Here is a 23592-nt window from a genome sequence, read left to right as displayed (position 1 = left end):
CATGACTTTCCCAATACAAAAGTTCACCGGGCATGACTTTCCCAATACAAAAGTTCACCGGAGATGACTTTCTCAATACAAAAGTTCACCGGGCATGACTTTCCCAATAAAAAAGTTCACCGGGCATGAATTTCCCAATACAAATGTTCACCGGGCATGACTTTGCCAATACAAAAGTTCACCGGGCATGACTTTCTCAATACAAAAGTTCACCGGGCATGACTTTCTCAATACAAAAGTTCACCGGAGATGATTTTCCCAATACAAAAGTTCACCGGGCATGACTTTCCCAATACAAAAGTTCACCGGGCATGACTTTCCCAATACAAAAGTTCACCGGGCATGACTTTCCCAATACAAAAGTTCACCGGGCATGGATTTCCCAATACAAATGTTCACCGGGCATGACTTTCCCAATACAAAAGTTCACCGGGCATGAATTTCCCAATACAAATGTTCACCGGGCATGACTTTGCCAATACAAAAGTTCACCGGTGATGACTTTCCCAATACAAAAGTTCACCGGGCATGACTTTCCCAATACAAAAGTTCACCGGGCATGACTTTCCCAATACAAAAGTTCACCGGGCATGACTTTCCCAATACAAAAGTTCACCGGAGATGACTTTCCCAATACAAAAGTTCACCGGGCATGACTTTCCCAATAAAAAAGTTCACCGGGCATGAATTTCCCAATACAAATGTTCACCGGGCATGACTTTGCCAATACCAAAGTTCACCGGGCATGACTTTCTCAATACAAAAGTTCACCGGGCATGACTTTCTCAATACAAAAGTTCACCTGAGATGACTTTCCCAATACAAAAGTTCACCGGGCATGACTTTCCCAATACAAAAGTTCACCGGGCATGACTTTCCCAATACAAAAGTTCACCGGGCATGACTTTCCCAATACAAAAGTTCACCGGCCATGAATTTCCCAATACAAATGTTCACCGGGCATGACTTTCCCAATACAAAAGTTCACCGGGCATGAATTTCCCAATACAAATGTTCACCGGGCATGACTTTGCCAATACAAAAGTTCACCGGAGATGACTTTCCCAATACAAAAGTTCACCGGGCATGGCTTTCCCAACACAAAAGTTCACCGGGCATGACTTTCTCAATACAAAAGTTCACCGGAGATGACTTTCCCAATACAAAAGTTCACCGGGCATGACTTTCCCAATACAAAAGTTCACCGGGCATGACTTTCCCAATACGAAAGTTCACCGGGCATGACTTTCCCAATACAAAAGTTCACCGGGCATGACTTTCCCAATACGAAAGTTCACCGGAGATGACTTTCCCAATACAAAAGTTCACCGGGCATGAATTTCCCAATACAAATGTTCACCGGGCATGACTTTGCCAATACAAAAGTTCACCGGAGATGACTTTCCCAATACAAAAGTTCACCGGGCATGACTTTCCCAATACACAAGTTCACCGGGCATGACTTTCCAATACAAAAGTTCACCGGGCATGACTTTCCCAATACAAAAGTTCACCGGGCATGATTTCCCAATACAAAAGTTCACCGGAGATGACTTTCCCAATACAAAAGTTCACCGGGCATGACTTTCCCAATACAAAAGTTCACCGGGCATGACTTTCCCAATACAAAAGTTCACCGGGCATGACTTTCCCAATACAAAAGTTCACCGGAGATGACTTTCCCAATACAAAAGTTCACCGGCCATGACTTTCCCAATACAAAAGTTCACCGGGCATGACTTTCCCAATACAAAAGTTCACCGGGCATGACTTTCCCAATACAAAAGTTCACCGGGCATGACTTTCCCAATACAAAAGTTCACCGGGCATGACTTTCCCAATACAAAAGTTCACCGGGCATGACTTTCCCAATACGAAAGTTCACCGGGCATGACTTTCCCAATACAAAAGTTCACCGGGCATGACTTTCCCAATACGAAAGTTCACCGGAGATGACTTTCCCAATACAAAAGTTCACCGGGCATGAATTTCCCAATACAAATGTTCACCGGGCATGACTTTGCAATACAAAAGTTCACCGGAGATGACTTTCCCAATACAAAAGTTCACCGGGCATGACTTTCCCAATACACAAGTTCACCGGGCATGACTTTCCCAATACAAAAGTTCACCGGGCATGACTTTCCCAATACAAAAGTTCACCGGGCATGACTTTCCCAATACAAAAGTTCACCGGAGATGACTTTCCCAATACAAAAGTTCACCGGGCATGACTTTCCCAATACAAAAGTTCACCGGGCATGACTTTCCCAATACAAAAGTTCACCGGGCATGACTTTCCCAATACAAAAGTTCACCGGAGATGACTTTCCCAATACAAAAGTTCACCGGGCATGACTTTCCCAATACAAAAGTTCACCGGGCATGACTTTCCCAATACAAAAGTTCACCGGGCATGACTTTCCCAATACAAAAGTTCACCGGGCATGACTTTCCCAATACGAAAGTTCACCGGGCATGACTTTCCCAATACAAAAGTTCACCGGGCATGACTTTCCCAATACGAAAGTTCACCGGAGATGACTTTCCCAATACAAAAGTTCACCGGGCATGAATTTCCCAATACAAATGTTCACCGGGCATGACTTTGCCAATACAAAAGTTCACCGGAGATGACTTTCCCAATACAAAAGTTCACCGGGCATGACTTTCCCAATACAAAAGTTCACCGGGCATGACTTTCCCAATACAAAAGTTCACCGGGCATGACTTTCCCAATTCAAAAGTTCACCGGGCATGACTTTCCCAATACAAAAGTTCACCGGAGATGACTTTCCCAATACAAAAGTTCACCGGGCATGAATTTCCCAATACAAATGTTCACCGGGCATGACTTTGCCAATACAAAAGTTCACCGGAGATGACTTTCCCAATACAAAAGTTCACCGGGCATGACTTTCCCAATACAAAAGTTCACCGGGCATGACTTTCCCAATACAAAAGTTCACCGGGCATGACTTTCCCAATACAAAAGTTCACCGGGCATGACTTTCCCAATACAAAAGTTCACCGGAGATGACTTTCCCAATACAAAAGTTCACCGGGCATGACTTTCCCAATAAAAAAGTTCACCGGGCATGAATTTCCCAATACAAATGTTCACCGGGCATGACTTTGCCAATACAAAAGTTCACCGGGCATGACTTTCTCAATACAAAAGTTCACCGGGCATGACTTTCTCAATACAAAAGTTCACCGGAGATGACTTTCCCAATACAAAAGTTCACCGGGCATGACTTTCCCAATACAAAAGTTCACCGGGCATGACTTTCCCAATACAAAAGTTCACCGGGCATGACTTTCCCAATACAAAAGTTCACCGGCCATGAATTTCCCAATACAAATGTTCACCGGGCATGACTTTCCCAATACAAAAGTTCACCGGGCATGAATTTCCCAATACAAATGTTCACCGGGCATGACTTTGCCAATACAAAAGTTCACCGGAGATGACTTTCCCAATACAAAAGTTCACCGGGCATGGCTTTCCCAACACAAAAGTTCACCGGGCATGACTTTCTCAATACAAAAGTTCACCGGAGATGACTTTCCCAATACAAAAGTTCACCGGGCATGATTTCCCAATACAAAAGTTCACCGGGCATGACTTTCCCAATACGAAAGTTCACCGGGCATGACTTTCCCCAATACAAAAGTTCACCGGGCATGACTTTCCCAATACGAAAGTTCACCGGAGATGACTTTCCCAATACAAAGTTCACCGGGCATGAATTTCCCAATACAAATGTTCACCGGGCATGACTTTGCCAATACAAAAGTTCACCGGAGATGACTTTCCCAATACAAAAGTTCACCGGGCATGACTTTCCCAATACACAAGTTCACCGGGCATGACTTTCCCAATACAAAAGTTCACCGGGCATGACTTTCCCAATACAAAAGTTCACCGGGCATGACTTTCCCAATACAAAAGTTCACCGGAGATGACTTTCCCAATACAAAAGTTCACCGGGCATGACTTTCCCAATACAAAAGTTCACCGGGCATGACTTTCCCAATACAAAAGTTCACCCGGGCATGACTTTCCCAATACAAAAGTTCACCGGAGATGACTTTCCCAATACAAAAGTTCACCGGGCATGACTTTCCCAATACAAAAAATCACCGGGCATGACTTTCCCAATACAAAAGTTCACCGGGCATGACTTTCCCAATACAAAAGTTCACCGGGCATGACTTTCCCAATACGAAAGTTCACCGGGCATGACTTTCCCAATACAAAAGTTCACCGGGCATGACTTTCCCAATACGAAAGTTCACCGGAGATGACTTTCCCAATACAAAAGTTCACCGGGCATGAATTTCCCAATACAAATGTTCACCGGGCATGACTTTGCCAATACAAAAGTTCACCGGAGATGACTTTCCCAATACAAAAGTTCACCGGGCATGACTTTCCCAATACAAAAGTTCACCGGGCATGACTTTCCCAATACAAAAGTTCACCGGGCATGACTTTCCCAATACAAAAGTTCACCGGGCATGACTTTCCCAATACAAAAGTTCACCGGAGATGACTTTCCCAATACAAAAGTTCACTGGGCATGACTTTCCCAATACAAAAGTTCACCGGGCATGACTTTCCCAATACGAAAGGTCACCGGGCATGAATTCCCCAATACAAATGTTCACCGGGCATGAATTTCCCAATACAAATGTTCACCGGGCATGACTTTGCCAATACAAAAGTTCACCGGATATGACTTTCCCAATACAAAAGTTCACCGGGCATGACTTTCCCAATACAAAAGTTCACCGGGCATGACTTTCCCAATACAAAAGTTCACCGGAGATGACTTTTCCAATACAAAAGTTCACCGGGCATGACTTTCCCAATACAAAAGTTCACCGGGCATGACTTTCCCAATACAAAAGTTCACCGGGCATGGCTTTCCCAATACAAATGTTCACCGGGCATGACTTTCCCAATACAAAAGTTCACCGGGCATGAATTTCCCAATACAAATGTTCACCGGGCATGACTTTGCCAATACAAAAGTTCACCGGAGATGACTTTCCCAATACAAAAGTTCGCCGGGCATGGCTTTCCCAACACAAAAGTTCACCGGGCATGACTTTCTCAATACAAAAGTTCACCGGAGATGACTTTCCCAATACAAAAGTTCACCGGGCATGACTTTCCCAATACAAAAGTTCACCGGGCATGACTTTCCCAATACAAAAGTTCACCGGCCATGAATTTCCCAATACAAATGTTCACCGGCCATGACTTTCCCAATACAAAAGTTCACCGGGCATGAATTTCCCAATACAAATGTTCACCGGGCATGACTTTGCCAATACAAAAGTTCACCGGAGATGACTTTCCCAATACAAAAGTTCACCGGGCATGGCTTTCCCAACACAAAAGTTCACCGGGCATGACTTTCTCAATACAAAAGTTCACCGGAGATGACTTTCCCAATACAAAAGTTCACCGGGCATGACTTTCCCAATACAAAAGTTCACCGGGCATGACTTTCCCAATACGAAAATTCACCGGGCATGACTTTCCCAATACAAAAGTTCACCGGGCATGACTTTCCCAATACGAAAGTTCACCGGAGATGACTTTCCCAATACAAAAGTTCACCGGGCATGAATTTCCCAATTCAAATGTTCACCGGGCATGACTTTGCCAATTCAAAAGTTCACCGGAGATGACTTTCCCAATACAAAAGTTCACCGGGCATGACTTTCCCAATACACAAGTTCACCGGGCATGACTTTCCCAATACAAAAGTTCACCGGGCATGACTTTCCCAATACAAAAGTTCACCGGGCATGACTTTCCCAATACAAAAGTTCACCGGAGATGACTTTCCCAATACAAAAGTTCACCGGGCATGACTTTCCCAATACAAAAGTTCACCGGGCATGACTTTCCCAATACAAAAGTTCACCGGGCATGACTTTCCCAATACAAAAGTTCACCGGAGATGACTTTCCCAATACAAAAGTTCACCGGGCATGACTTTCCCAATACAAAAGTTCACCGGGCATGACTTTCCCAATACAAAAGTTCACCGGGCATGACTTTCCCAATACAAAAGTTCACCGGGCATGACTTTCCCAATAAGAAAGTTCACCGGGCATGACTTTCCCAATACAAAAGTTCAGCGGGCATGACTTTCCCAATACGAAAGTTCACCGGAGATGACTTTCCCAATACAAAAGTTCACTGGGCATGACTTTCCCAATACAAAAGTTCACCGGGCATGACTTTCCCAATACAAAAGTTCACCGGGCATGATTTTCCCAATACAAAAGTTCACCGGAGATGACTTTTCCAATACAAAAGTTCACCGGGCATGACTTTCCCAATACAAAAGTTCACCGGGCATGACTTTCCCAATACAAAAGTTCACCGGGCATGGCTTTCCCAATACAAAAGTTCACCGGGCATGACTTTCTAAATACAAAATTTCACCGGAGATGACTTTCCCAATACAAAAGTTCACCGGAGATGACTTTCCCAATACAAAAGTTCACCGGGCATGACTTTCCCAATACAAAAGTTCACCGGGCATGACTTTCCCAATACAAAAGTTCACCGGGCATGACTTTCCCAATATAAATGTTCACCGGGCATGACTTTCCCAATGCATAAGTTCACCGGGCATGACTTTCCCAATACAAAAGTTCACCGGAGATGACTTTCCCAATACAAAAGTTCACCGGGCATGACTTTCCCAATACAAAAGTTCACCGGGCATGACTTTCCCAATACAAAAGTTCACCGGGCATGACTTTCCCAATACAAAAGTTCACCGGGCATGAATTTCCCAATACAAATGTTCACCGGGCATGACTTTGCCAACACAAAAGTTCACCGGGCATGACTTTCCCAATACAAAAGTTCACCGGGCATGAATTTCCCAATACAAATGTTCACCGGAGATGACTTTCCCAATACAAAAGTTCACCGGGCATGACTTTCCCAATACAAAAGTTCACCGGAGATGACTTTCCCAATACAAAAGTTCACCGGGCATGACTTTCCCAATACAAAAGTTCAACGGAGATGACTTCCCCAATACAAAAGTTCACCGGAGATGACTTTCCAAATACAAAAGTTCACCGGGCATGACTTTCCCAACACAAAAGTTCACCGGGCATGACTTTCCCAATACAAAAGTTCACCGGAGATGACTATCCCAATACAAAAGTTCACCGGGCATGACTTTCCCAATACAAAAGTTCACCGGGCATGACTTTCCCAATACAAAAGTTCACCGGGCATGACTTTCCCAATACAAAAGTTCACCGGGCATGACTTTCCCAATACAAAAGTTCACCGGGCATGACTTTCCCAATTCAAAAGTTCACCGGGCATGACTTTCCCAATACAAAAGTTCACCGGGCATGAATTTCCCAATACAAATGTTCACCGGAGATGACTTTCCCAATACAAAAGTTCACCGGGCATGACTTTCCCAATACAAAAGTTCACCGGAGATGACTTTCCCAATACAAAAGTTCACCAGGCATGACTTTCTCAATACAAAAGTTCACCGGGCATGACTTTTCCAATACAAAAGTTCACCGGGCATGACTTTCCCAATACAAAAGTTCACCGGGCATGACTTTCCCAATACAAAAGTTCACCGGAGATGACTTTCCCAATACAAAAGTTCACCGGGCATGACTTTCCCAATACAAAAGTTCACCGGGCATGACTTTCCCAATACAAAAGTTCACCAGGCATGACTTTCTCAATACAAAAGTTCACCGGGCATGAATTTCCCAATACAAATGTTCACCGGGCATGACTTTGCCAATACAAAAGTTCACGGGAGATGACTTTCCCAATACAAAAGTTCACCGGGCATGACTTTCCCAATACAAAAGTTCACCGGGCATGACTTTCCCAATACAAAAGTTCACCGGGCATGACTTTCCCAATACAAAAGTTCACCGGGCATGACTTTCCCAATACAAAAGTTCACCGGGCATGAATTTCCCAATACAAAAGTTCACCGGAGATGACTTTTCCCATACAAAAGTTCACCGGGCATGACTTTCCCAATACAAATGTTCACCGGGCATGACTTTCCCAATACAAATGTTCACCGGAGATGACTTTTCCCATACAAAAGTTCACCGGGCATGACTTTCCCAATACAAAAGTTCACCGGGCATGACTTTCCCAATACAAAAGTTCACCGGAGATGACTTTCCCAATACAAAAGTTCACCGTGCATGACTTTCCCAATACAAAAGTTCACCGGGCATGACTTTCTCAATACAAAAGTTCACCGGGCATGACTTTCCCAATACAAAAGTTCACCGGAGATGACTTTCCCAATACAAAAGTTCACCGGGCATGACTTTCCCAATAAAAAAGTTCACCGGGCATGAATTTCCCAATACAAATGTTCACCGGGCATGACTTTGCCAATACAAAAGTTCACCGGAGATGACTTTCCCAATACAAAAGTTTACCGGGCATGACTTTCCCAATACAAAAGTTCACCGGGCATGAATTTCCCAATACAAATGTTCACCGGGCATGACTTTCCCAATACAAATGTTCACCGGGCATGACTTTCCCAATACAAAAAATCACCGGAGATGACTTTCCCAATACAAAAGTTCACCGGGCATGACTTTCCCAATACAAAAGTTCACCGGGCATGACTTTCCCAATACAAAAGTTCAACGGAGATGACTTCCCCAATACAAAAGTTCACCGGAGATGACTTTCCAAATACAAAAGTTCACCGGGCATGACTTTCCCAACACAAAAGTTCACCGGGCATGACTTTCCCAATACAAAAGTTCACCGGAGATGACTATCCCAATACAAAAGTTCACCGGGCATGACTTTCCCAATACAAAAGTTCACCGGGCATGACTTTCCCAATACAAAAGTTCACCGGGCATGACTTTCCCAATACAAAAGTTCACCGGGCATGACTTTCCCAATACAAAAGTTCACCGGGCATGACTTTCCCAATACAAAAGTTCACCGGGCATGACTTTCCCAATACAAAAGTTCACCGGGCATGAATTTCCCAATACAAATGTTCACCGGAGATGACTTTCCCAATACAAAAGTTCACCGGGCATGACTTTCCCAATACAAAAGTTCACCGGAGATGACTTTCCCAATACAAAAGTTCACCAGGCATGACTTTCTCAATACAAAAGTTCACCGTGCATGACTTTTCCAATACAAAAGTTCACCGGGCATGACTTTCCCAATACAAAAGTTCACCGGGCATGACTTTCCCAATACAAAAGTTCACCGGAGATGACTTTCCCAATACAAAAGTTCACCGGGCATGACTTTCCCAATACAAAAGTTCACCGGGCATGACTTTCCCAATACAAAAGTTCACCAGGCATGACTTTCTCAATACAAAAGTTCACCGGGCATGAATTTCCCAATACAAATGTTCACCGGGCATGACTTTGCCAATACAAAAGTTCACGGGAGATGACTTTCCCAATACAAAAGTTCACCGGGCATGACTTTCCCAATACAAAAGTTCACCGGGCATGACTTTCCCAATACAAAAGTTCACCGGGCATGACTTTCCCAATACAAAAGTTCACCGGGCATGACTTTCCCAATACAAAAGTTCACCGGGCATGACTTTCCCAATACAAAATTCACCGGAGATGACTTTTCCCATACAAAAGTTCACCGGGCATGACTTTCCCAATACAAATGTTCACCGGGCATGACTTTCCCAATACAAATGTTCACCGGAGATGACTTTTCCCATACAAAAGTTCACCGGGCATGACTTTCCCAATACAAAAGTTCACCGGGCATGACTTTCCCAATACAAAAGTTCACCGGAGATGACTTTCCCAATACAAAAGTTTACCGTGCATGACTTTCCCAATACAAAAGTTCACCGGGCATGACTTTCTCAATACAAAAGTTCACCGGGCATGACTTTCCCAATACAAAAGTTCACCGGGCATGACTTTCCCAATACAAAAGTTCACCGGGCATGACTTTCCCAATACAAAAGTTCACCGGGCATGACTTTCCCAATACAAAAGTTCACCGGGCATGACTTTCCCAATACAAAAGTTCACCGGAGATGACTTTCCCAATACAAAAGTTTACCGGGCATGACTTTCCCAATACAAAAGTTCACCGGGCATGAATTTCCCAATACAAATGTTCACCGGGCATGACTTTCCCAATACAAATGTTCACCGGGCATGACTTTCCCAATACAAAAAATCACCGGAGATGACTTTCCCAATACAAAAGTTCACCGGGCATGACTTTCCCAATACAAAAGTTCACCGGGCATGACTTTCCCAATACAAAAGTTCACCGGGGATGACTTTCCCAATACAAAAGTTCAACGGGCATGACTTTGCCAATACAAAAGTTCACCGGAGATGACTTTCCCAATACAAAAGTTCACCGGACATGATTTTCCCAATACAAAAGTTCACCGGGTATGAATTTCCCAATACAAATGTTCACCGGGCATGACTTTGTCAATACAAAAGTTCACCGGAGATGACTTTCCCAATACAAAAGTTCACCGGGCATGACTTTCCCAATACAAAAGTTCACCGGGCATGACTTTCCCAATACAAAAGTTCACCGGGCATGACTTTCCCAATACAAAAGTTCACCGGGCATGACTTTCCCAATACAAATGTTCACCGGGCATGACTTTCCCAATACAAATGTTCACCGGAGATGACTTTTCCCATACAAAAGTTCACCGGGCATGACTTTCCCAATACAAAAGTTCACCGGGCATGACTTTCCCAATACAAAAGTTCACCGGGCATGACTTTCCCAATACAAAAGTTCACCGGGCATGACTTTCCCAATACAAAAGTTCACCGGAGATGACTTTCCCAATACAAAAGTTCACCGGGCATGACTTTCCCAATACAAAAGTTCACCGGGCATGACTTTCCCAATACAAAAGTTCACCGGGCATGACTTTCCCAATACAAAAGTTCACCGAAGATGACTTTCCCAATACAAAAGTTCACCGGGCATGACTTTCCCAATACAAAAGTTCACCGGGCATGACTTTCCCAATACAAAAGTTCACCGGGCATGACTTTCTCAATACAAAAGTTCACCGGGCATGACTTTCCCAATACAAAAGTTCACCGGGCATGACTTTCCCAATACAAAAGTTCACCGGAGATGACTTTCTCAATACAAAAGTTCACCGGGCATGACTTTCCCAATACAAAAGTTCACCGGAGATGACTTTCCCAATACAAAAGTTCACCGGGCATGAATTTCCCAATACAAATGTTCACCGGGCATGACTTTGCCAATACAAAAGTTCACCGGAGATGACTTTCCCAATACAAAAGTTCACCGGGCATGACTTTCCCAATACAAAAGTTCACCGGAGATGACTTTCCCAATACAAAAGTTCACCGGGCATGACTTTCCCAATACAAAAGTTCACCGGGCATGACTTTCCCAATACAAAAGTTCACCGGGCATGGCTTTCCCAATACAAAAGTTCACCGGAGATGACTTTCCCAATACAAAAGTTCTCCGGGCATGACTTTCCCAATACAAAAGTTCACCGGGCATGAATTTCCCAATACGAAAGTTCACCGGGCTTGACTTTTCCAATACAAAAGTTCACCGGGCATGACTTTCCCAATACGAAAGTTCACCGGAGATGACTTTCCCAATACAAAAGATCACCGGGCATGAATTTCCCAATACAAATGTTCACCGGGCATGACTTTGCCAATACAAAAGTTCACCGGAGATGACTTTCCCAATACAAAAGTTCACCGGGCATGACTTTCCCAATACAAAAGTTCACCGGGCATGACTTTCCCAATACAAAAGTTCACCGGGCATGACTTTCTCAATACAAAAGTTCACCGGGCATGAATTTCCCAATACAAATGTTCACCGGGCATGACTTTGCCAATACAAAAGTTCACCGGAGATGACTTTCCCAATACAAAAGTTCACCGGGCATGACTTTCCCAATACAAAAGTTCACCGGAGATGACTTTCCCAATACAAAAGTTCACCGGGCATGACTTTCCCAATACAAAAGTTCACCGGGCATGACTTTCTCAATACAAAAGTTCACCGGGCATGACTTTCCCAATACAAAAGTTCACCGGGCATGACTTTCCCAATACAAAAGTTCACCGGAGATGACTTTCTCAATACAAAAGTTCACCGGGCATGACTTTCCCAATACAAAAGTTCACCGGAGATGACTTTCCCAATACAAAAGTTCACCGGGCATGAATTTCCCAATACAAATGTTCACCGGGCATGACTTTGCCAATACAAAAGTTCACCGGAGATGACTTTCCCAATACAAAAGTTCACCGGGCATGACTTTCCCAATACAAAAGTTCACCGGAGATGACTTTCCCAATACAAAAGTTCACCGGGCATGACTTTCCCAATACAAAAGTTCACCGGGCATGACTTTCCCAATACAAAAGTTCACCGGGCATGACTTTCCCAATACAAAAGTTCACCGGAGATGACTTTCCCAATACAAAAGTTCTCCGGGCATGACTTTCCCAATACAAAAGTTCACCGGGCATGAATTTCCCAATACGAAAGTTCACCGGGCATGACTTTCCCAATACAAAAGTTCACCGGGCATGACTTTCCCAATACGAAAGTTCACCGGAGATGACTTTCCCAATACAAAAGTTCACCGGGCATGAATTTCCCAATACAAATGTTCACCGGGCATGACTTTGCCAATACAAAAGTTCACCGGAGATGACTTTCCCAATACAAAAGTTCACCGGGCATGACTTTCCCAATACAAAAGTTCACCGGGCATGACTTTCCCAATACAAAAGTTCACCGGGCATGACTTTCTCAATACAAAAGTTCACCGGGCATGAATTTCCCAATACAAATGTTCACCGGGCATGACTTTGCCAATACAAAAGTTCACCGGAGATGACTTTCCCAATACAAAAGTTCACCGGGCATGACTTTCCCAATACAAAAGTTCACCGGAGATGACTTTCCCAATACAAAAGTTCACCGGGCATGACTTTCCCAATACAAAAGTTCACCGGAGATGACTTTCCCAATACAAAAGTTCACCGGGCATGACTTTCCCAATACAAAAGTTCACCGGGCATGACTTTCTCAATACAAAAGTTCACCGGGCATGACTTTCCCAATACAAAAGTTCACCGGAGATGACTTTCCCAATACAAAAGTTCACCGGGCATGAATTTCCCAATACAAATGTTCACCGGGCATGACTTTGCCAATACAAAAGTTCACCGGAGATGACTTTCTCAATACAAAAGTTCACCGGGCATGACTTTCCCAATACAAAAGTTCACCGGAGATGACTTTCCCAATACAAAAGTTCACCGGGCATGAATTTCCCAATACAAATGTTCACCGGGCATGACTTTGCCAATACAAAAGTTCACCGGAGATGACTTTCCCAATACAAAAGTTCACCGGAGATGACTTTCCCAATACAAAAGTTCACCGGGCATGACTTTCCCAATACTAATGTTCACCGGGCATGACTTTCCCAATACAAAAGTTCACCGGGCATGACTTTCCCAATACAAAAGTTCACCGGAGATGACTTTCCCAATACAAAAGTTCACCGGGCATGACTTTCCCAATACAAAAGTTCACTGGGCATGACTTTCCCAATACGAAAGTTCACCGGGCATGACTTTCCCAATACAAAAGTTCACCGGGCATGACTTTCCCAATACGAAAGTTCACCGGAGATGACTTTCGCAATACAAAAGTTCACCGGGCATGAATTTCCCAATACAAATGTTCACCGGGCATGACTTTGCTAATACAAAAGTTCACCGGAGATGACTTTCTCAATACAAAAGTTCACCGGGCATGACTTTCCCAATACAAAAGTTCACCGGGCATGACTTTCCCAATACAAAAGTTCACCGGGCATGACTTTCTCAATACAAAAGTTCACCGGGCATGAATTTCCCAATACAAATGTTCACCGGGCATGACTTTGCCAATACAAAAGTTCACCGGAGATGACTTTCCCAATACAAAAGTTCACCGGGCATGACTTTCCCAATACAAAAGTTCACCGGAGATGACTTTCCCAATACAAAAGTTCATCGGGCATGACTTTCCCAATACAAAAGTTCACCGGAGATGACTTTCCCAATACAAAAGTTCACCGGGCATGACTTTCCCAATACAAAAGTTCACCGGGCATGACTTTCTCAATACAAAAGTTCACCGGGCATGACTTTCCCAATACAAAAGTTCACCGGGCATGAATTTCCCAATACGAAAGTTCACCGGGCATGACTTTCCCAATACAAAAGTTCACCGGGCATGACTTTCCCAATACGAAAGTTCACCGGAGATGACTTTCCCAATACAAAAGTTCACCGGGCATGAATTTCCCAATACAAATGTTCACCGGGCATGACTTTGCCAATACAAAAGTTCACCGGAGATGACTTTCCCAATACAAAAGTTCACCGGGCATGACTTTCCCAATACAAAAGTTCACCGGGCATGACTTTCCCAATACAAAAGTTCACCGGGCATGACTTTCTCAATACAAAAGTTCACCGGGCATGAATTTCCCAATACAAATGTTCACCGGGCATGACTTTGCCAATACAAAAGTTCACCGGAGATGACTTTCCCAATACAAAAGTTCACCGGGCATGACTTTCCCAATACAAAAGTTCACCGGAGATGACTTTCCCAATACAAAAGTTCACCGGGCATGACTTTCCCAATACAAAAGTTCACCGGAGATGACTTTCCCAATACAAAAGTTCACCGGGCATGACTTTCCCAATACAAAAGTTCACCGGGCATGACTTTCTCAATACAAAAGTTCACCGGGCATGACTTTCCCAATACAAAAGTTCACCGGAGATGACTTTCCCAATACAAAAGTTCACCGGGCATGAATTTCCCAATACAAATGTTCACCGGGCATGACTTTGCCAATACAAAAGTTCACCGGAGATGACTTTCTCAATACAAAAGTTCACCGGGCATGACTTTCCCAATACAAAAGTTCACCGGAGATGACTTTCCCAATACAAAAGTTCACCGGGCATGAATTTCCCAATACAAATGTTCACCGGGCATGACTTTGCCAATACAAAAGTTCACCGGAGATGACTTTCCCAATACAAAAGTTCACCGGAGATGACTTTCCCAATACAAAAGTTCACCGGGCATGACTTTCCCAATACTAATGTTCACCGGGCATGACTTTCCCAATACAAAAGTTCACCGGGCATGACTTTCCCAATACAAAAGTTCACCGGGCATGACTTTCCCAATACAAAAGTTCACTGGGCATGACTTTCCCAATACGAAAGTTCACCGGGCATGACTTTCCCAATACAAAAGTTCACCGGGCATGACTTTCCCAATACGAAAGTTCACCGGAGATGACTTTCGCAATACAAAAGTTCACCGGGCATGAATTTCCCAATACAAATGTTCACCGGGCATGACTTTGCCAATACAAAAGTTCACCGGAGATGACTTTCTCAATACAAAAGTTCACCGGGCATGACTTTCCCAATACAAAAGTTCACCGGGCATGACTTTCCCAATACAAAAGTTCACCGGGCATGACTTTCTCAATACAAAAGTTCACCGGGCATGAATTTCCCAATACAAATGTTCACCGGGCATGACTTTGCCAATACAAAAGTTCACCGGAGATGACTTTGCCAATACAAAAGTTCACCGGAGATGACTTTCCCAATACAAAAGTTCACCGGGCATGACTTTCCCAATACAAAAGTTCACCGGAGATGACTTTCCCAATACAAAAGTTCACCGGAGATGACTTTCCCAATACAAAAGTTCACCGGAGATGACTTTCCCAATACAAAAGTTCACCGGGCATGACTTTCCCAATACAAAAGTTCACCGGGCATGACTTTCTCAATACAAAAGTTCACCGGGCATGACTTTCCCAATACAAAAGTTCACCGGAGATGACTTTCCCAATACAAAAGTTCACCGGGCATGAATTTCCCAATACAAATGTTCACCGGGCATGACTTTGCCAATACAAAAGTTCACCGGAGATGACTTTCTCAATACAAAAGTTCACCGGGCATGACTTTCCCAATACAAAAGTTCACCGGAGATGACTTTCCCAATACAAAAGTTCACCGGGCATGAATTTCCCAATACAAATGTTCACCGGGCATGACTTTGCCAATACAAAAGTTCACCGGAGATGACTTTCCCAATACAAAAGTTCACCGGAGATGACTTTCCCAATACAAAAGTTCACCGGGCATGACTTTCCCAATACAAATGTTCACCGGGCATGACTTTCCCAATACAAAAGTTCACCGGGCATGACTTTCCCAATACAAAAGTTCACCGGGCATGACTTTCCCAATACAAAAGTTCACCGGGCATGACTTTCCCAATACAAAAGTTCACCGGAGATGACTTTCCCAATACAAAAGTTCACCGGGCATGACTTTCCCAATACAAAAGTTCACCGGGCATGACTTTCCCAATACAAAAGTTCACCGGGCATGACTTTCCTAATACAAAAGTTCACCGGGCATGACTTTCCCAATACAAAAGTTCACCGGAGATGACTTTTCCAATACAAAAGTTCACCGGGCATGGCTTTCCCAACACAAAAGTTCACCGGGCATGACTTTCCCAATACAAAAGTTCACCGGGCATGACTTTCCCAATACAAAAGTTCACCGGGCATGACTTTCCCAATACAAAAGTTCACCGGGCATGACTTTCCCAATACAAAAGTTCACCGGGCATGACTTTCCCAATACAAAAGTTCACCGGGCATGACTTTCCCAATACAAAAGTTCACCGGGCATGACTTTCTCAATACAAAAGTTCACCGGGCATGACTTTCCCAATACAAAAGTTCACCGGGCATGACTTTCCCAATACAAAAGTTCACCGGAGATGACTTTCCCAATACAAAAGTTCACCGGGCATGACTTTCCCAATACAAAAGTTCACCGGAGATGACTTTTCCCATACAAAAGTTCACCGGAGATGACTTTCCCAATACAAATGTTCACCGGGCATGACTTTCCCAATACAAATGTTCACCGGAGATGACTTTTCCCATACAAAAGTTCACCGGGCATGACTTTCCCAATACAAAAGTTCACCGGAGATGACTTTCCCAATACATAAGTTCACCGGGCATGACTTTCCCAATACAAAAGTTCACCGGGCGTGACTTTCTCAATACAAAAGTTCACCGGGCATGACTTACCCAATACAAAAGTTCACCGGAGATGACTTTCCCAATACAAAAGTTCACCGGGCATGACTTTCCCAATAAAAAAGTTCACCGGGCATGAATTTCCCAATACAAATGTTCACCGGGCATGACTTTGCCAATACAAAAGTTCACCGGAGATGACTTTCCCAATACAAAAGTTCACCGGGCATGACTTTCCCAATACAAAAGTTCACCGGAGATGACTTTCCCATTTCAAAAGTTCACCGGGCATGACTTTCCCAATTCAAAAGTTCACCGGAGATGACTTTCCCAATACAAGTGTTCACCGGGCATGACTTTCCCAATTCAAAAGTTCACCGGGCATGACTTTCCCAATACAAAAGTTCACCGGAGATGACTTTCCCAATACAAAAGTTCACCGGGCATGACTTTCCCAATACAAAAGTTCACCGGGCATGACTTTCCCAATACAAAAGTTCACCGGAGATGACTTTCCCAATACAAAAGTTCACCGGGCATGAATTTCCCAATACAAATGTTCACCGGGCATGACTTTGCCAATATAAAAGTTCACCGGAGATGACTTTCTCAATACAAAAGTTCACCGGACATGACTTTCCCAATACAAAAGTTCACCGGAGATGACTTTCCCAATACAAAAGTTCACCGGGCATGAATTTCCCAATACAAATGTTCACCGGGCATGACTTTGCCAATACAAAAGTTCACCGGAGATGACTTTCCCAATACAAAAGTTCACCGGGCATGACTTTCCCAATACAAAAGTTCACCGGAGATGACTTTCCCAATACAAAAGTTCACCGGGCATGACTTTCCCAATACAAATGTTCACCGGGCATGACTTTCCCAATACAAAAGTTCACCGGGCATGACTTTCCCAATACAAAAGTTCACCGGCGATGACTTTCCCAATACAAAAGTTCACCGGGCATGACTTTCCCAATACAAAAGTTCACCGGGCATGACTTTCCCAATACAAAAGTTCACCGGGCATGACTTTCCCAATACAAAAGTTCACCGGGCATGACTTTCCCAATACAAAAGTTCACCGGGCATGACTTTCCCAATACAAAAGTTCACCGGAGATGTCTTTCCCAATACAAAAGTTCACGGGCATGACTTTCCCAATACAAAAGTTCACCGGGCATGACTTTCCCAATACAAAAGTTCACCGGGCATGACTTTCCCAATACAAAAGTTCACCGGAGATGACTTTTCCAATACAAAAGTTCACCGGGCATGGCTTTCCCAACACAAAAGTTCACCGGGCATGACTTTCCCAATACAAAAGTTCACCGGGCATGACTTTCCCAATACAAAAGTTCACCGGAGATGACTTTCCCAATACAAAAGTTCACCGGGCATGACTTTCCCAATACAAAAGTTCACCGGGCATGACTTTCCCAATACAAAAGTACACCGGAGATGACTTTTCCCATACAAAAGTTCACCGGAGATAACTTTCCCAATACAAAAGTTCACCGGTCATGACTTTTCCAATACAAAAGTTCACCGGGCATGACTTTCCCAATACAAAAGTTCACCGGGCATGACTTTCCCAATACAAAAGTTCACCGGGCATGAATTTCCCAATACAAATGTTCACCGGGCATGACTTTGCCAATACAAAAGTTCACCGGAGATGACTTTCCCAATACAAAAGTTCACCGGGCATGACTTTCCCAATACAAAAGTTCACCGGGCATGGCTTTCCCAACACAAAAGTTCACCGGGCATGACTTTCCCAATACAAAAGTTCACCGGGCATGAATTTCCCAATACAAATGTTCACCGGGCATGACTTTGCCAATACAAAAGTTCACCGGAGATGACTTTGCCAATACAAAAGTTCACCGGGCATGACTTTCCCAATACAAAAGTTCACCGGGCATGACTTTCCCAATACAAAAGTTCACCGGAGATGACTTTCCCAATACAAAAGTTCACCGGGCATGGCTTTCCCAACACAAAAGTTCACCGGGCATGACTTTCCCAATACAAAAGTTCACCGGGCATGACTTTCTCAATACAAAAGTTCACCGGGCATGACTTTCCCAATACAAAAGTTCACCGGGCATGACTTTCCCAATACAAAAGTTCACCGGAGATGACTTTCCCAATACAAAAGTTCACCGGGCATGACTTTCCCAATACAAAAGTTCACCGGGCATGACTTTCCCAATACAAAAGTTCACCGGGCATGACTTTCCCAATACAAAAGTTCACCGGAGATGACTTTCCCAATACAAAAGTTCACCGGGCATGACTTTCCCAATACAAAAGTTCACCGGAGATGACTTTCCCAATACAAAAGTTCACCGGGCATGACTTTCCCAATACAAAAGTTCACCGGGCATGACTTTCCCAATACAAATGTTCACCGGGCATGACTTTCCCAATACAAATGTTCACCGGGCATGACTTTCCCAATACAAAAGTTCACCGGGCATGACTTTCCCAATACAAAAGTTCACCGGGCATGACTTTCCCAATACAAAAGTTCACCGGAGATGACTTTTCCCATACAAAAGTTCACCGGGCATGACTTTTCCAATACAAATGTTCACCGGGCATGACTTTCCCAATACAAAAGTTCACCGGGCATGACTTTCCCAATACAAAAGTTCACCGGAGATGACTTTCCCAATACAAAAATTCACCGGGCATGACTTTCCCAATACAATAGTTCACCGGGCATGACTTTCGTAATACAAAAGTTCACCAGGCATGACTTTTCCCATACAAAAGTTCACCGGAGATGATTTTTCCCTTACAAAAGTTCACCGGGCATGACTTTCCCAATACAAAAGTTCACCGGGCATGACTTTCCCAATACAAAAGTTCACCGGAGATGACTTTCCCAATACAAATTTCACCGGGCATGACTTTCCCAATACAGAAGTTCACCGGGCATGACTTTCTCAATACAAAAGTTCACCGGGCATGACTTTCCCAATACAAAAGTTCACCGGAGATGACTTTCCCAATACAAAAGTTCACCGGGCATGACTTTCCCAATACAAAAGTTCACCGGGCATGACTTTCCCAATACAAATGTTCACCGGGCATGACTTTCCCAATACAAAAGTTCACCGGGCATGACTTTCCCAATACAAAAGTTCACCGGAGATGACTTTCCCAATACAAAAGTTCACCGGGCATGACTTTCCCAATACAAAAGTTTACCGGAGATGACTTTTCCCATACAAAAGTTCACCGGGCATGACTTTCCCAATACAAAAGTTCACCGGAGATGACTTTCCTAATACAAAAGTTCACCGGGCATGACTTTCCCAATACAAATGTTCACCGGGCATGACTTTCCCAATACAAAAGTTCACCGGGCATGACTTTCCCAATACAAAAGTTCACCGGGCATGACTTTCCCAATACAAAAGTTCACCGGAGATGACTTTCTCAATACAAAAGTTCACCGGGCATGACTTTCGCAATACAAAAGTTCACCGGGCATGACTTTCCCAATACAAAAGTTCACCGGAGATGACTTTCCCAATACAAAAGTTCACCGGGCATGACTTTCCCAATACAAAAGTTCACCGGGCATGACTTTCCCAATACAAAAGTTCACCGGGCATGACTTTCCCAATACAAAAGTTCACCGGAGATGACTTTTCCCATACAAAAGTTCACCGGAGATGACTTTCCCAATACAAAAGTTCACCGGGCATGACTTTCCCAATACAAAAGTTCACCGGGCATGACTTTCCTAATACAAAAGTTCACCAGGCATGACTTTTCCCATACAAAAGTTCACCGGAGATGAATTTTTCCATACAAAAGTTCACCGGGCATGACTTTCCCAATACAAAAGTTCACCGGGCATGACTTTCCCAATACAAAAGTTCACCGGAGATGACTTTCCCAATACAAAAGTTCACCGGGCATGACTTTCCCAATACAAAAGTTCACCGGGCATGACTTTCCTAATACAAAAGTTCACCAGGCATGACTTTTCCCATACAAAAGTTCACCGGAGATGACTTTTCCCATACAAAAGTTCACCGGGCATGACTTTCCCAATACAAAAGTTCACCGGGCATGACTTTCCCAATACAAAAGTTTACCGGAGATGACTTTTCCCATACAAAAGTTCACCGGGCATGGCTTTCCAAACACAAAAGTTCACCGGGCATGACTTTTGTTGAAGTACTGTGTTTAATCAATTAATATTTTACATTGTATAAGTAACCTTTGCTTTTTGTCTTTTATTCTACATACAAACTTCATTGTACTTTGTGTTTTCACTTCAATAAAATTATTTAACTCAGTAGGTTATGGGCCCTCCATGACATTTGAAAAAGAAAAATAAGAAATTAATTCAAGAATTGTGAAAAAAGAAAATTTTCAATTTGTGAATAGAACTTGAACGTCAGAATCATGGAGTTTTGCAAGACCATCAAGCCATTAACAGGAGAATGCGATTGGGCAATTTGGAAGAGAAAAGTCAAAGATCTCCTAGATTTTTATGAAGGAGCTCTGGATGTGGTTTCAAGAAAAATTACAAAGCCAGAACCTTTAAAAGAGGGAGCAACTGAAGCTGTAGTGAAAGATTACAATACTCGGTCTGCGTTTTACAGGAAAACGAACGGTCTCGCCAAAACCCTTATTGCTAGTACCATATCTGATGAGATATATATGAAGGTAATGGACAAAGAATCGGCAGCTGATGTTTGGGAAGCATTACACCAACAATTCGAAGCAACATCCAAGGACCAATTGTTCAAGATGTGCACAGCACTTTTCTCGTTTGAGTGGGTTGAAAATTTGGATGTTTCAACGCACATTTCTAAACTTAAAAGTTTGTGGACAGAAATTAACGCTGGTTTGGAATTAAAAGGTAATCAAAAACTTCCAGAACTGCTTCTTATTTGCAAGATTCTGCACGTGCTACCATCATCGTTCGAAATGTTCAAATCGAGTTGGATGATGATAACTCGGGATGAGGATAAGTCCTTAGACGAACTTATTATGCAGCTTTGCCTATATGAACGCAATTTCAAGAAGCCTGAGAACGTTGAAGGTCAAGAAGCTTTAGTCATAAATGAGAAGTATTCCAAAAGCAAGAATGTAAGTACTAAAAAGGACAGTATTTGCCATTACTGTAAGAAGAAAGGCCATTGGATAAAAGAATGTCGCAAGTGGATTGCAGATGGCAAGCCTTCCAAGTCGCAACCAGTTAAGAATCATACACATGTGGCACTACATGCGATGTCAAACGAAGTAAATATCGCAGATTCAAGTTTGGAATGGTGGTTCGACAACGGTGCAACAAAGCATGTTACCAATTCAGATAAGTATTTTGTGAAATACGAAGAATTTGAACAACCCAATTCGTAAACGACGTATGGTATGTTCCAACTATATCTCGAAACCTTTTTTCGATTTTAGCTGCACACGATAGAAACCCAAATAGCAAATTTACATCTACCACAAATGAATGCAAAATGTACGTCGATGAAGAACTTGTGGTACATGGTCAACGAGAAATCAATGGCACACTATATAAGCTTAATGTCCGTCCAAATTCACACACACAGAATATATCCCTGCTTGAAGAAAAGTCGGTGTTACAGTTATACCACGAACGCTGGGGACATCAGGACTATCGCCATGTTAAGATGAAGCTTAAAAAGGAAATGGGAATTTCAGTGAAGAATACAAGTGAAAATTGTGAACCATGCATTTTTGGAAAGTCTTCTAGGAAACCTTTTGGAAGACGTGACGCTGCTAGTGAACCAGGAGAAATAGTATCAACAGATGTATGTGGCCCTTTTCCACCTTCATTCAGAGGATACAGGTACCTTGTAGTATTTAAAGATCATTATACGAAATATCGATATGGGTTTTTCTTAAAACAAAAATCAGAAGTGAAAGATTCGCTTAAAGAGATGTTGATTCACGCAAAATGTCAAGGTCACACTGTAAAAACGTTAATTAGCGACAACGGTGGCGAATTTGACAACGATGACGTCAGAAAAATTCTTGCTCAGCATGGAGTTACTCATAAGTTGACTGCTCCATATACCCCGCAGCAAAATGGGTGTGCTGAAAGAGAGAATAGAACGATCGTAGAAATGGCAAGGACTTTCAAGTACGCAAATAAGGAAATTGAATTTCCAGAATCAATATGGTGTGAATTTGTGAAATCAGCAATATATATTTTAAACAGAACAGGAAAGTCATCTGAAGCTGATATTAGCCCATTCTAAAAATGGTATGGTAAGAAACCTAGAATCCGACATTTGCGAATCATTGCGTCGACATGTTATATGCACATTCCAAGTCAAAAGCGAAAGAAAATGGACAA

The 23592-nt window shown here is 43.2% G+C and overlaps 1 protein-coding gene across 1 annotated transcript; it reads left to right on the top strand.

The window, feature by feature from the left end:
* The first annotated feature begins 21929 nt into the window (after window positions 1–21929).
* LOC141404579 (uncharacterized) lies at window positions 21930–22622 on the top strand. The gene has a single exon (XM_073988036.1). The coding sequence runs from the start codon at window positions 21930–21932 to the stop codon at window positions 22620–22622; it is 693 nt and encodes a 230-aa protein (XP_073844137.1).
* Window positions 22623–23592: the final 970 nt, after the last annotated feature.

The sequence above is a fragment of the Musca autumnalis genome, unplaced genomic scaffold, assembly GCF_047663935.1.
Source record: "Musca autumnalis isolate F117 unplaced genomic scaffold, ASM4766393v1 scaffold_459, whole genome shotgun sequence".
Lineage (NCBI taxonomy): Eukaryota > Metazoa > Arthropoda > Insecta > Diptera > Muscidae > Musca > Musca autumnalis.
The sequence above is the reverse complement of the archived record's forward strand: the minus strand, read 5'-3'. Positions and strand labels throughout refer to the sequence as shown.

Coding starts and splice junctions, on each gene's coding strand:
- LOC141404579 (XM_073988036.1), top strand. CDS start 21,930: ATGGACAAAGAATCGGCAGCTGATGTTTGGGAAGCATTACACCAACAA.